The sequence below is a fragment of the Zootermopsis nevadensis genome, unplaced genomic scaffold, assembly GCF_977971745.1.
Source record: "Zootermopsis nevadensis isolate Lab colony 2312 unplaced genomic scaffold, Znev_1.0 Znev_ptg000006l, whole genome shotgun sequence".
In the NCBI taxonomy this organism is placed as follows: domain Eukaryota; kingdom Metazoa; phylum Arthropoda; class Insecta; order Blattodea; family Termopsidae; genus Zootermopsis; species Zootermopsis nevadensis.
In genome coordinates this window covers 7,575,688-7,590,051 of record NW_028259138.1, presented here as the reverse complement: position 1 = coordinate 7,590,051, position 14,364 = coordinate 7,575,688, and the positions used below count along the sequence as shown (strand labels likewise).

At 36.3% G+C, this 14,364-nt stretch overlaps 2 protein-coding genes across 8 annotated transcripts in view; both read right to left on the bottom strand.

Moving 5' to 3' along the window:
• LOC110837377 (unconventional myosin-Ie) overlaps positions 1-4,064 on the bottom strand; it is a 79,357-nt gene extending 75,293 nt beyond the window's left edge. Inside the window, exon 1 of the mRNA XM_087343640.1 lies at positions 3,990-4,064. The gene's annotated coding sequence lies outside the window, so the exon portion shown is untranslated. The remainder of the gene's footprint in view (positions 1-3,989) is intronic.
• Positions 4,065-6,317: 2,253 nt separating this feature from the next.
• The window catches only part of Sema1a (semaphorin 1a), a 799,656-nt gene continuing 791,609 nt past the window's right edge, over positions 6,318-14,364 (bottom strand). For all 7 annotated transcript variants that reach the window (XM_022079449.2, XM_087343635.1, XM_022079438.2 and 4 more), the window contains one exon: positions 6,318-13,652. In XM_022079449.2, the coding sequence (XP_021935141.1) occupies positions 13,313-13,652 (340 nt within the window). In that variant the 3' untranslated portion in view covers positions 6,318-13,312. The remainder of the gene's footprint in view (positions 13,653-14,364) is intronic.

The following is a 14,364-nucleotide window of genomic DNA, read 5'->3' as shown; positions in this document are numbered from 1 at the left end:
CCTCCAAATAGAACTTCATAATCTGAAGTGAATGTTCTGATAACAGCTTAACCGACTGGCAAATTCATTGTGCTCTCAATCTAACTCTAAAAGTCAAACCACCTAGAGAGAATCCCACTTCAGAAGCTTGCTTGCCCTTTGTTGAAACCAGCTTTACTTGTATTAGCAGGACGCTATCTAAGCACATCAAGACACTAGGCATCCTCCCAAGCAAAATTTCTATTTTCCCATTACCTGTGAAGGATGGCTGAGCATATAAAGCAACCCCGGTAAGCGTGGGACACTTTACATTGGCCGTTCTGTTTAAATCAAAGTCAGAGATTAACATCATATCCAGAGAAGCTCAACATAGCACCAACATGGGACAGTGGACCTACTGAATGACACCAATATCGTGGACAAGAAATCTAGACATAAGGAAAGCAACAGAGATTTATCTCCATCCTAACATCAACAGAAAGAGTGATCTCTCCCTAAGCAGGTCGTGTAAGCCTCAATTACACGTTGAAGGAATCGAAGATTGTTAAAATTCCTGTGAAATTATCTCTGCATCAATGAAACTGAGCAATTGTTTGTGATATAACAATTCAACAATTGTTGCGTGCTGCTGCATTATGTAGCAGTTCATAATAATTTCCCAAGCCTCTACCTATTTTTTGAAGTAATAAATCCAGGTGTTTCAAATGAGATGATTAATTATGCGCCATTCTATATATACGAGGGTTACTTCAAAAGTCATGGCAACTAATTTTTTGGGGGGCAAACACGTTATATTGAAGAAAGTTCAAAATATACATAAGAAAGGGTACGATATACTCCTCCGATTGGCGTAGTCAGATCAGGTAGGTGTGAATGGGTGTAGGTATAGTAGGCAAGAAAAAAGACAATTTACGGAATGACCTTTTTTTATTCTTTAATCATCGAAAAATTCAATTGTGATAAAAAAATTCAATGTGAGTTAAATCAGAATTCTTAGATTAAGACTAGCAACCTTCAAAGTAGTCTTCGAGTGTATCAAGTACTCGTTGCCAACGACGAGGAAGACGGCGAATAACATACGAGGTTCGATCGGAAAGTTTCAAGACTGCGCATATATATATATATAAAAACCGTACACTTATCTCGGGTATTAAATTCATCCATCACCCTCGAAATAGTTCCCCTGGGAGTGAACACAACGATCCCAGCGCCGCTGCCAAGCCTGGAAGCATCCCTGGAAATCTTTTTTTGTCAGCCTGTCAAGCACCATCTGCGATTCTGCCTGAATCTCTTCTATAGTCTCAAATCTCCTTCCCTTTAGCTGAATTTTCATCTTTGGGAAGAGGAAGAAGTCACACGGAGCTAAATCCGGCGATCCGGCAAGATCTTTGAGTTCCTGACAAACGAGATATCGATTCTGCTTCTGGTCCTCAGACAGGAGCCTTGGCACAAACTTGGCTGCGATGCGTCGCATGTGGAGTTCTTCCTTTAGAATCAGCTGACAGGTCCCATAGCCTATCCCAACAATGTCGCACAAGTCGTTGATGGTACGACGTCGATCTTCGTGAATGGCCTGCCGAATCTTCGTAACATTTTCGGGCGTTGTGCTCGAAAATGGTCGTCCAGAACTCCCCAAATGCTTGCTTTAGCATTTCATAGGTTTCCGTAGCCGTTTTGGCGAGTCTTGGGCAAAATTTGATTTGTTCATGAAAATCCGCCATTCCGAAATCGCAGGAGGGTCGGTGTAATGCACTACCAAAACGCCCGTAACTAAGAAACAAATGCTAATTCGATGATGCCGGCTGGCACACTGATTCACTATGAATGTAGGTCGCACCCCCTAGCGGCAGAAGCTCGTACTACATCCGGTTCGCCCTCTATTGACACAGTCTTGAAACTTTCCGATCGCACCTCGTACGTTGTGTATTTTGAACTTTCTTCAATATAACGTAGTTACCCCCCAAAAAATTAGTTGCCATGACTTTTGAAGTAACCCTCATATGTATGTAAAGTCTTGCGCATTGGCATCGTAGTGGACTCGCATGGCGGAGCCTGCTTCACGCTTGAATTAACTGAATACTTTATACACCAAGTCTCTGGCCTGCCTATGTAGAACATGATGCTGCTACTTTCATGTTTTAATACAACCAGCTGTATATCGGATGCAGAATACCAATAATTTGCTCACACATAAACACGACATTCACACAGTATACCATAGAAATATTGATGAAATACTCTCGGGCTACAAACTTGGTTTGTTCACGGCTCTAAAAGTGTGTTCCGTACCGAATGCACATAATATCCTCATGCGTTTTTAGCAACGTGCATTTGGAGGTATTAACACGCACTGTGTGATAGTTCCCACTTTGCTGCCAGATCGCAGCACCTCAGTATCAACTTCACGAATTACCTCATCCGTAATTTTGTCATCACCGCTCATAAAATATTCAGAACTACGATTTTGAGGCTGTGCAGAATAACATAACCTCCACATCGAATTTCATCCAAATCCGTCCAGTGGTTCTCGAGTTGAATCGACTGAATGAATGGACGGACGGACACGACCATCCCATAATTGGTTCTCACTATGCACTTCGTGCAAAGAATACACAAAACTTAAATTTCATACAATAAAGTTTTAAAAATGGGGACGTGTTGTTCAGACTTGCGAAAAAGAATAGTTTCTGCGTGTATGTTCACGATTATTCAATTTCGACCACAGTCAATTCGGTGGTGAGGAAATATTCTTCCCAACTTTTAAAACAAGATTTTCTGAATGATGCCTAACTTTACTTTTCAACATACACAGAAAATAATTCAGAATTATACTGCTTTGTGATTTCCGTGCTTAAGACTACGTTCTGTAGATTCCCTCGCCTTGATACTTATCAGACAGCCTCAGTACTTAGCTATTTTACATAATTCTTTAAGTACAAACACATGTATGGTATGTGTAATTATGTTTGTGATCATATTGCGCCAAATTTCACATGTAAATGTCAGAGTAAAATTAGGAATATTCATAATAAATAATTAGAGTTAACGGAGCTAAATATTTAAGGGCTGTGGCCGCGAAAACCCAGTGTTAGGCGGCCACAGATCAATGTATAGAGAACTCGACCAAATAAATAAATTAATTAATTCATAGAACACGCTAAGGACGCAGAACACGTCATTATACAAATAAAAATATTTTTTATAAATACAATGCCAACCAAATACATTCTTGAAAATGTTTATTTATACAAACAATACTTAAGAACGTTCAATTAAATTAAAACTGTTCTGGAGAGTAGAAAGAGTGGGGGAAAATATTTCAATGCTGACTTACAAACTTTTGTACGATTTCAACCTATAACGTGAGATGTTAAGCGCACGTTCTACAAAAGAACGACCACTGCTGAAGCTGGATGTTTCTTAAGATCTTTACTCCGCAAAATATCTAGACCCTTCGTTAATATATTCAGTAAAGACAACGGATGTTCACAGTTTATTTTGTCAATGTAAACATTAAGAATTAATACCGAAGATAAAATCACTATTTTTTTTGTAATTATATAGCCCATAGACGGAAATCAGATTATAATGCGCAAATGGGGCCGAATACACGTCTTTGGAGACGCGTGACAGAGTTGTTTTCTTAACGATGGAGTGCAGCTGGTGAAAATTTCCGGAATTTAGTGTGATAAGAGGAGATAGTATCGCTCCCATCTCAGTAGTTCGAATGACAGACATGCTGGAATTACACAATATACGGACAATTAAAAAGTTCGAAAGTATGGTTGCCTTAGAAGCTTGACCTCCTTACTAAGTTGCGTGGAAGTCAGTCAAATGCTTCTAAAGTTGTTTAAGGAAGATATTCAAACACGCGGATAGGCCTATGATGCCATAATCTCACTTCTTCTTGAAAAGTAAACAGATAAAATATACGTTAACACTAAACTGTGATGTAGAATGTACGTTTAATATTATCTAAATGAATGGAAGAAAACAAGTGACGCGCTTACCCCGTGTGACTCGCCATGCTCCCCAGAACTCCTTATTTGACGGCTGTCCGCACTACTCGGCAACTACTAACAGAGTAACTTCAGTAGACAGACGTCGCCCGCGTACAGCTACCTCTGACGTAACAAGTACAAGGGGATCAAATAGGTTATGCAAAAGACTGGAGGATATCATTTACATGTTGATGTTTCTGTCAAAGGAAACTACCTTCGCAGTTCGACATGTGCTACCTTATTCGAAATAAATTACTTTTAAATTAAAATATAAATAAACGTATTACATAACACATTATAAATCAAAAGACATGTAATATTTCACGTTCACACGGCGGTGAGTATGAAGATGATTGTCTTCTGGTATGTCCGTCATCAGGGAAACTATAAGCCGTAACATCCCTGAAGACAGTAATCTTCAATAAACATTCGTTTTCTCCCATTTTTTTAAGAATGCAATACAACGGACATGTTATGGGAGAGTTTATTTTCCGCTCCCTGGAAAAGATACAGAGCATATAAAATTCAAATCCTTTTTACTTATATAGTTGTTTTTATTTCTTCGTGAGTTCTTTATCGTATGATTCTGCGTTTATCACCCTGATGACGGAGGCAGTATGACCTCTGAAACGTCGGTGGAAATCTACCAGACTACACGGAGCAGCAACCCAGAAGACAGAAATCTTCATACTCATCGCCCTGATGATGGAGGCAGTATGACCTCTGAAACGTTGGTTAACATCGGCCAGATTACACAGCACAACCCAGAAATCTTTATACTCACCGCTGTGAAAACCTCAAATCTTACATTGTTCATATCTACTTAAGCACAACGTAAAATAGGCCAGAACCTATACATGCCAAAGGGCGTGGTTCAACTTGCTTGATGCAAATGGGCGATTCTATATTTTTTTCGAACCCTGACAGAACCAATGTTTGCTGATGATGAATCAAAATGCATTACTGTGTCAACGTAAAATCTGACGAACGCAATTATAAAATATGCCACATTCTTACAGAGTGACGAAGTCAAGAATCACTTATTTATCCAGTCACCTCCATTACGAAAGGAAGACTCATAGATTTAAACTGTTTCGAAAAACATACGAGTTTTAGCAAGATGAAGATCACGAAATTTTGTAAAAGTTCATTTTATGCGATTTTTAAAATCTCTGCTAGGTTGCTGGCCGTCCTTTTCCTATTGAAAGTTGGGGTACAGCTAGGTGGGTTGTGGTGGAATGCACAAACTTTCTGCTTCCTGTATACAGATATGCTAAAAGACCAAGACTATGCAGGTCACTCTTCATTGCCAGTCCCCTGTGTCCCTACTCCTTCCCTGGATTCCCTAGACTTGGCTCTTATCTGAGCTGAGTCTTCTTACACTTACTCAAGCATTCGAGTGCTAAGATGACCTTTCATATCCTACCTCTATGTTCTCAGTCCTCCCTTCCTCTTTTCAATCCTCTGGCATTCTCCCTAAACCTCAGGTTGATACTGCAGGTACTCGATGTTGTTTTTGCAGGTTCTCAGAACCATTAGTGGCATTGCCTCTCTCCCTGTCTCCGTGCTTCAGTGAGCACAAACGTTTATCAAGGACGTCTGGAATCCGCTGCAATTTTGAAATTTTTCGTAAGTTACAGTTGGCTCACATACAGAAACCACTCCCACTCACTCACACAAACAAATGGATAGGAATTTTGCATTATAAATTAATCATAGGGTGTCAGTTTTAAAAGAAACTGGAATGGGGGAGGATAACATAAAACAACACTTTTCAATGCACAAATAAGGAAATAATACTTGGTTACAAACCCATAGGAAAATAATTTATGAGAACTGTCTGCTTAATTTATCCTGACTTCTTGCAGAAAGGGGGAGAGGAATGTGGGATATATTACCATACAAATAAAATTTCTTTGTTGCATGCAGAGTATGAACAACATGCATACAAAACAATGAAATGAACACTAATGTGCAGTGCTGATTACTTGCATAGCCAACCCACTGCATAAACCAAATTATAACAACTCAAGTCAAACTCATCACCATCAAGTGCAAACACCAAGCAAAGTGACATAGATATGAACATAAAAGATTTCAAATACTCAAATAAAAAAATAACTAAATAATTTATTTAAAATACAATTGCTGACTTAACAGAACATGTCTGGCACCTAGCTCTTACACGCACCCTGTGACCAAATTTTAATTTTGTTCTTACCTCTTTGGAGTGACCTGAAATAGACTGTGTGGCATATAAATTATAGGTTATGTAAAACCTCTGATTATTTGAACATAATTTTCTACATTTCCTTCTATGCAGTACTTATTAGAACATTATTTACCTAATCAAATTCATTTATTGTTAATTATTGATTCAGTACATTATGTTTACAAAAGAAAATTGTACAGTTGACACTGCAGTTACATAGGCAGTAAGTATATTATATAATAGTTCCATGTTTAACATTCACTGAAACAGAATCAATACTAGGGTGATTGAGGTTACAATCACATCAGCATATTTTTCAAAATAGTTCAACAGATGGCACTAAATGCAGTCATGGCACTCAACAAATACTACTTGAGAACCTCACAATTCCTAACACTACTCTTTTCTATTAGTCATCTTGGTTTTTGCAAATAATTGGACTTGCAAATATCCAAAATAACTTGGCATATTAGCTTTCTACATCTTGACTTCTCTTACAAAATTTTCTAATGAGATCTGCAATGAACCATATACAACAAGATGGGAGTTACTGTTAGCCATGTTCCATATCCATGCATCTTTTCAACAAGTATGATACAAAAGGGTGATCCTGTTGGCACAAAGAGCCTGATAATGACACCACCATTTTCTCATAAGAGCTGGAGAAATAATTTCAAAGCTTGCATTAGTGGTAGTTTCCATAGGCCTATATGTATATCAATTGTGCCAATTTTAAAAGAACAATTCAGAAGTGGTTTTCATAAGTTTGGTTAGATTGTAATGAATCTGCCCAAGCAGTGAAGTGGTAAAATCTATTTCCTCTGCCCAAAACGTGTTAAAATATCATAAGTTTAGGAATGGAACCGAGAAATAAAATGTTGACTACACTTTGCAGATGTTACTGTACAATGGCCCTTCTCCTCTTCTTCTTGCCTCACACACGGACATTCCAATAGCATAGACATGGTGACTGATGGATGGGGAAAATAAAATCTTGTACTTCACTCTCAATACATTATCTTTAAAGTTGGCATACACATTAATGCACATAATTGCTGAAGACTTATTAATTATTACAATATATTTTTGCTCCAAATGACTGATGCTTTGGAATCATTTTCCAAAATATCTACTCTAAAATGCAAGATAATTTCTAGTATAACAATGTGATGTGTGTTTTATAGTGATGACATATGTCTTATCTAAAAACCCCATGCCTAAACTACATGGCCTGACATCTTGTTTGTAATATCAATATCATTATAGAAAGACACTATGTTTTAAGAGAAAAGTGCAATAATTTAATATTAATTGTCTCGTCAGTTAAATTGGTGATGTAGACACAAATAATAAACAAAGGTGGTGATCAATATCAAAATAACCTATGTCATATATACACACACATCACACAATACAATAACAAGATATCAAGGCTTGTTAGCTAGACATGGTTACAAATTGTAAACTTGTTCGGACTTAATGCACATTAGAATAATGTATAATAATTGCACATAGTACGTACTTGACAACTTTGCAATGACTTGTGGGGAACGATATTTTCTGTCGGCACTTATTTCTTAAGAGACAACATGTGACTAACTTCTGATCTGTCTGCCACAACAGATGGCAAACAGGGGAAACAGTTCAGCTACAGCTCGTGGATACTTCTTTATACTTCTACATTTTCACATTATAAAACTTGTATTTTACAGTACAAAATAGCTTAGCTGGCCCTGCATTTAGGAAGAAGCATATTTAAAAACCTTTAATATCTATACAATGTTTTAGCTTTAAAACATCACTATGTAACAAAATGTTCAAATTCATCACTTAAAAAACAGAATGACAAAATAATCTCTCCTATGACTTGACACTTTTAAGTTACTTCAATTATATTTACAAATTACACTCCTTTACCAAAATAAAATTGAGTTATAACATACTAGCATAATATAGTTCAGAAGACATTTTAGAACTATGATATTATGTAATTAGGAAAAAAATTAACTAACTTTGTGCAAAATGCAAAGCTAGTTTACAAAAGTTTTCCTCTAGCTTAATGTATCATATGAAGAACACTTGACTGTATCAGTTTTCTTAATGTAAAAAAAATAACTATCAGTTGTTCACAGACTTGTCACTTATGTGAACCATATTACATCACGTGGCATGGAAACTCATGCTCCTCAACGGGATCAGTTGCATTTAACTGGGCAATAATATATAAAATTCTTCAGTGTTGACTTTGTAAGTATTAATATTTCACTTTTCTGACCACAAGAAAATACACATGAGAAAGCATGCAACATTCTGAGAACAGCATACAAATTTTAACAGAATTAAAATGAATGTAAATAAGATTAAATAATGGAGGTCCAATCCTTGAAAAGGGTATTGATACTTTCCTTCTCATAAATGTTTATAATGTAATGCTTTAAAGGCAGCCAAAGCATTAACACAGTCATAAGGGTAACATTTAAGAGAACAGAATTCAAGGTTTTTATGTATTTGTGAATATCGTGTTAGCATGTTCCTCCAAAATACTACATGGTGCAAGAACCCATAAGAATGCCTTCTTTCTCCAAGACTGACACTTGTTATATTTTTGAAAATGCAGTCATTAAGTCTCTTTCTGAGATCCTACAAAGACAGATGAATGGTATCAAAACATGGTTCATAGTTTACTGGTGCAATTTAAATTGTAAAATACACTACAACAGCTTGGTTTCACAAATCACATTTAATAAAAAAAATAGTACTAAAAAAAAGAAACCAGGATAATGGTAAAAATAACATTTTAATGTTAATATGCCACTGAGTTAAAAAGTTTTATGAAGCATGTATCAAATATTGTCAAACACTTTGGCTTTTACAATCTATGTATGATTTATAAATGTAAATTACAACCCGCAATTTAGACTTAGTCTTAAGTTCTTGCGAATATTATGGAGAAACTAATCAACTCTATTCTAAGAGTAAAACTTGCAGTTTCATTTGATTATAGTCTCAGCTTTCACTGGGCATGACAGAAACTTATTTGAAGACTTATTATAAGTACTCTTCATGGAAATCTTTAGTAAAGGGACAAGAAGATTTATATGTACTGAACGTTTTGCTAAAAGGGAATAAATTCTTTGGTGGCAACCTATAAATATATAAAATAATATTTGTTTATAATTTTAAGTGTTCTAATATAAAATAAGGAAACAAACAATTAACACTATAAATGACACTAGTGCGAAACGCGTTTCGACCTCAAGAGGTCATCATCAGTGGCAAAAGGGAATTAATTCATATAATCAAAAATGGTTTTAAAAAAAGATAAATCATGAAGTTGAGTTCTTTTCATAACCATAACAAGCAACACTACACTTAGCTAAGTGCAGAGTGCAACTCCTGTGAAACCAACATCTAGTGTAATTAGTGTTGCTTGTTGTGGTTTTGTAAAGAACTCAACTTCATGATTTATCTTTTTCTAAAACCATTTTTGATTATATGAATTAATGCCCTTTTGCCACTGATGATGACCTCTTGAGGTCAAAACGCGTTTCGCACTAGTGTCATTTATAGTGTTAATAGTTTGTTTGTTTGCTTATTTTATATTCTAATACACTTACACAGTATGTAAAGTATTAAGTTTAAGTTTAAGTTGTAGTGATGGCTGTAGTTATCTCCCATCCCTTACTGATCTCAAAGTGTCATTCTACGATGTACATTTGTTTTTATCCCCAATCCTGAGACAGAATACAAATTTATTCTCCTGTCCTTACTGTAGTCAGCATTTCATTGTGTAAATGTGAATACTTTTTCTTTCCTTTCTTATGTTACAGTCTTCAAAATGTTAAGGTACATCAGATTGTTATATCAAGATGAGATACCTGTGTCTGTAAACATAATTTACTTTCATAATTTCATACACGTGCCAAGGTAAAACGGGTGTTTTGGTCAGTACTTTCTGAGACATGAGGTTCTCACAGTGGTGAAGATGTCAAGTCTGGTCTTGCGACACTGCGATCTTGTAGGTGGTACCTACATTTCAGAGGAACACACTGCTTTTATCTTCAGCCTGAATATAGAGGTGATATGTTCCTCTGAAATGGTGGTAACCATCTACAAGATAATGCAAAAGACCACACGAGACACACAGCAATGTGTTTTCAGACATTAGATTTACTTATTTTCATGCACTTTGTGCATAAATTAATTAATATTTCAATGATTCCTTTCATGCATAACAACAGATACAGACCAGTAAACTGCTATAGCAGTCATCACCTAATTACAAGCTTCAAAGCCATGGAAGGACTACACCCCCCCCTCCTTGCCATGTGTCTCTAAGGCACCAGTGCAGTGTTGCTAACTTTGCTACACTCCTAGTTCTGAGCTGTCTTCACTCATCTGTTGTATGTGTTGTAACATAGTAAGACTTTTTTTAACCTTGAAGCACAAAATCTGGTCATATATTAGTAATTGGATCATATACACACATAACTGTAGCTGTGATTATATGCAGAGTAATTACCAATGCAAAAGCCCATACAAACAAATTGAGTTCTCTATCTTAGTTGCCAGAGTCTTCATAAGTTTTAAGTACCATATTATGAATTAAACTTTTTTCTTAATGGGTTATATTTTAAACCTTGCTAATTTCAGTGATTTTGATTCAGTTTGTGGCCAGGATTTGAATGCAGAAACATTACATTTCCATATTTTATAGTTAAAGTATATGATTTTTAATTTTCATATTTGTATGGCTATTAAGTGACCTTTGTTATCCTTGTAGTTACCTGAATTAAACATCTTCTTTCTATTTTCATATACTAATATAAGAAAAAAGTCACTATAGACCAGATAATATCTCGTGGCCTTGCCAGTTACATGCCTATTTCAAAATAAAAAGAAGCAAATTATTATTACAGGACTATGGACAAAATTTTAAGTTAGAACAAATAAAAAACAATGCATGAATAATTGTCTCGGTATTTTCAAAACTCAAATGTTTTGTTTCCATATGTTTAAAATATCTTAATGTTCCTTTGTTCCAGAACACGGTACTTTACTGCAGCACCCTTGTACATAGTAAACTTTATGCATACTGGCTATGTTTCATAAACGTAACTATAAAATTTATTGAACTTCAGAACAAAACCTTCAGAATTGTGAATCCAAACATTAAGAATTTCCTTCTATACTTTATGTAATGTTAAACTGTCCATAAACATTCTTTAATACAAAAATGATTTTGTATATAATCTGAAGACTAGGGAATTAATTATGAACTCCGTGCTATCTCAAAAAGATAATACGTTGCATGCTTTCTCTGTGCCTGTGATATTTATTACGACTTCATACACTTCAACAGTTAAAATAATCATATTATTTCATAAACTGTGTCTTCTGTGATGAAGATTAAGGAGAAATATCTTCAATAACTTTATAATTTTACTTCCCCAGAGTGATGTTGACTGCTTTGCCTTCTCCATCTTTAAATCAATGCACTGCTTGTAATTTCATGTTGTACTCAAATGTCTGACAATAGGGGACGAATTGTAGGTACCTTCACCTCCAAAGTTGAATCTGCTGGAACGACTCTCAGTGTATATGTGAGGAAGTTTTCACACCATTATCACTTAATGCACATGAGTAACAACAACGCTGTTTTTTCTTTGGTACGAAGCCTGAGTACAAAAAGAAACAATCACTCAATTCCTAAACATCACTCAGTTCATGAACCCATTCACACTTCGTTTTCAGGGAAGTTGTTAAATTGAACTTCTCAGAGATGAAAAAAGTGTCATTTCTCTTCTCCTAGTGAAATTTGTACTGTTTGTAAGAACTACTGACAATCTATCAACTCGGGTATCTGAATAAAGACATAGTTGGCTGGTATGTGGACTTCTTTCAGTCTTGCTGTCAATGTAATTAGCTGCCTGTATTCTGTCTTTTCCAAGTATCCACCCTCACTATTAAAAACCAGAAACGTGCAACCACAACTCTATCAATACCAGAACACCAATATTTCATTTAATGATTTCAATCTTTGTATGTATATTATTTACACATTAGCAAAACTAAGCTGGGCACAGTAATAATATTCATAAATATTTCCTTCACAAGCTTATAAATTGAGAAATAGACTACCTGATGTCTAACTGGATAAAATACATTTTTAAAATAAATCTTTCCAATTCAAAAGGGAACCTCTTTTAAAAATTCACACAAAGAGGCATCTCTTTATAAACAAGCACAGTAAGATGATTTATCTACAGAAGAGCATATTAATATAATGACGAAAATTATAGCTGTTCAGCTGGCACCTTTTCCAATAAGAAAAGCAAAAATCAATGCTGAAATATTCTGAATATACTTACCTGCATCAAGAGAAATGCTTTCTATACCACATTTTAACTACAATCATGATAAACCACCTCATATCTCATAGTCCACTATGAACTAAAGTGATCCTGTACCTTAGTATATGTAATCTGCTTTCATTCTTAATTTTATTTATAACTGCTGGCTAAAAGAAAAAAAATATCATATTTAAAATGCATGTAGCTTTCATAACCACACATTCTAATGATGTCATACTATGTATTTATTGTTTTGTGTTTTATCAATGTGTCAGTATAATAAATATCTTCCACGTTGCCACAGCTTAGAATAATTGTTCAGCACCCACAATGACCCCTTGATATTCCAACCAAAGGACATTCTCACACTTGCCTCTCCTCCAGCAATCCCTTCTTCTCTCCACCACCTAGCCAGTGCTACAATACGCTGGAAGCCAAGCACTGGCCCATGGCCTAACTGTGACCAGATTCTTGGGAGCAAATTCTTTTGCGTGCTAAGTCCTGTATATGTAGCTGCACGGCGGTGGTGGACTACCACCCATTGTCATGGAATGCATAGAGACAAGAGGGGGAGAAGGGGAGGAGGAAGGGGGTGAGGGTGACGACGATGAGCTGGAAGGGGGTGTGGCCGTGGCCAGAGGATGTGAACCACCCAACGTCCCAGCTCCACTCCCTGCCTGCTGTCTGTGCCTCGCCCCCCCGGTGCCTGCCCGGTTTCGTGGTGGGCGTGTCAGGCTACGATGCCCCCTCCCTTCCTCCCCTGCCTCTCAGAGGTACACCTTCTTGGCACTGCGAGCAGTGCCAAAGCCATCGCTGACGATCCCCGAGCCTGGGGGTGCACGGCCACTACGGTATCCATCTCCTTGATGAGAGCGCAGTGTACCAAAGTTGTCACGACCGCGCTGATGTGCATATGGATCCCGAGGTGGAGGCGTGTAATTGTCAGAGAACTGGAATAACGTCTCAGCAGCATGGTTAGCATTATGAGCTTTCCTTAATGTGCTTTTTGGAGAATTAAGCTTGTTGGGACCAGGAGCAGGTACTAAAACAGGCTCTGCATACGTTACCTCCTCCTGGGGTAGAAGCTTAGGCTCAGGAGCTAGGCGGCTGCATGAGAAAACAAGACGAATAAGAATACAGATAACAAGAAGAAATACATACAAAATTGTTTTCCAAAACGTACAACAAACATATTATGTACCAACTTACATTTTTATTCTGTGAAAATCTAAAATGCAGTCTTATTAATATAACTTATAAATATTATGTTTTAAACAAATTTACTTTTCTGGTATCTACTATGTACTTAAATCTTGATTTAGTTTAATATTAACCTTCTTTTATTATAAATATATAAAATAAAAATCTGCACCCACTCACCATTCTTGGTCACCTTCCAATTTTATATGATGCTATGCAATATCTATACAGTAAACTCCTAATTATCTGGGCTAAAGAAGGGGAGAATATACATGAATAATTTTAAAAAAAACCTGAATAATGTAAAATATTTTGTTTGATGCATTCACAAAACATCACTGACTACCTTACATTTTGTTATACAACTGACATTTATTATGAGATAGTGTATAATAGTCCTTGTGAACTGTTTAGACTCCACCTCAGATTAGTAAGAATTTTCCTGGCAGCTGTAATTTCACTGTATTTGTATCCTCTGCGATCCCTGTAGTCTAGTAGTCAACACAGTATACTGTCAAGCTATGACTGACACTCTCACTACTTACTCCTTCTTCACGGTCATCCTCCCACCAGTCCTCTTCTCCCTTTTGTTTTATGGCAGAACTAAAAGTGTCTGTGG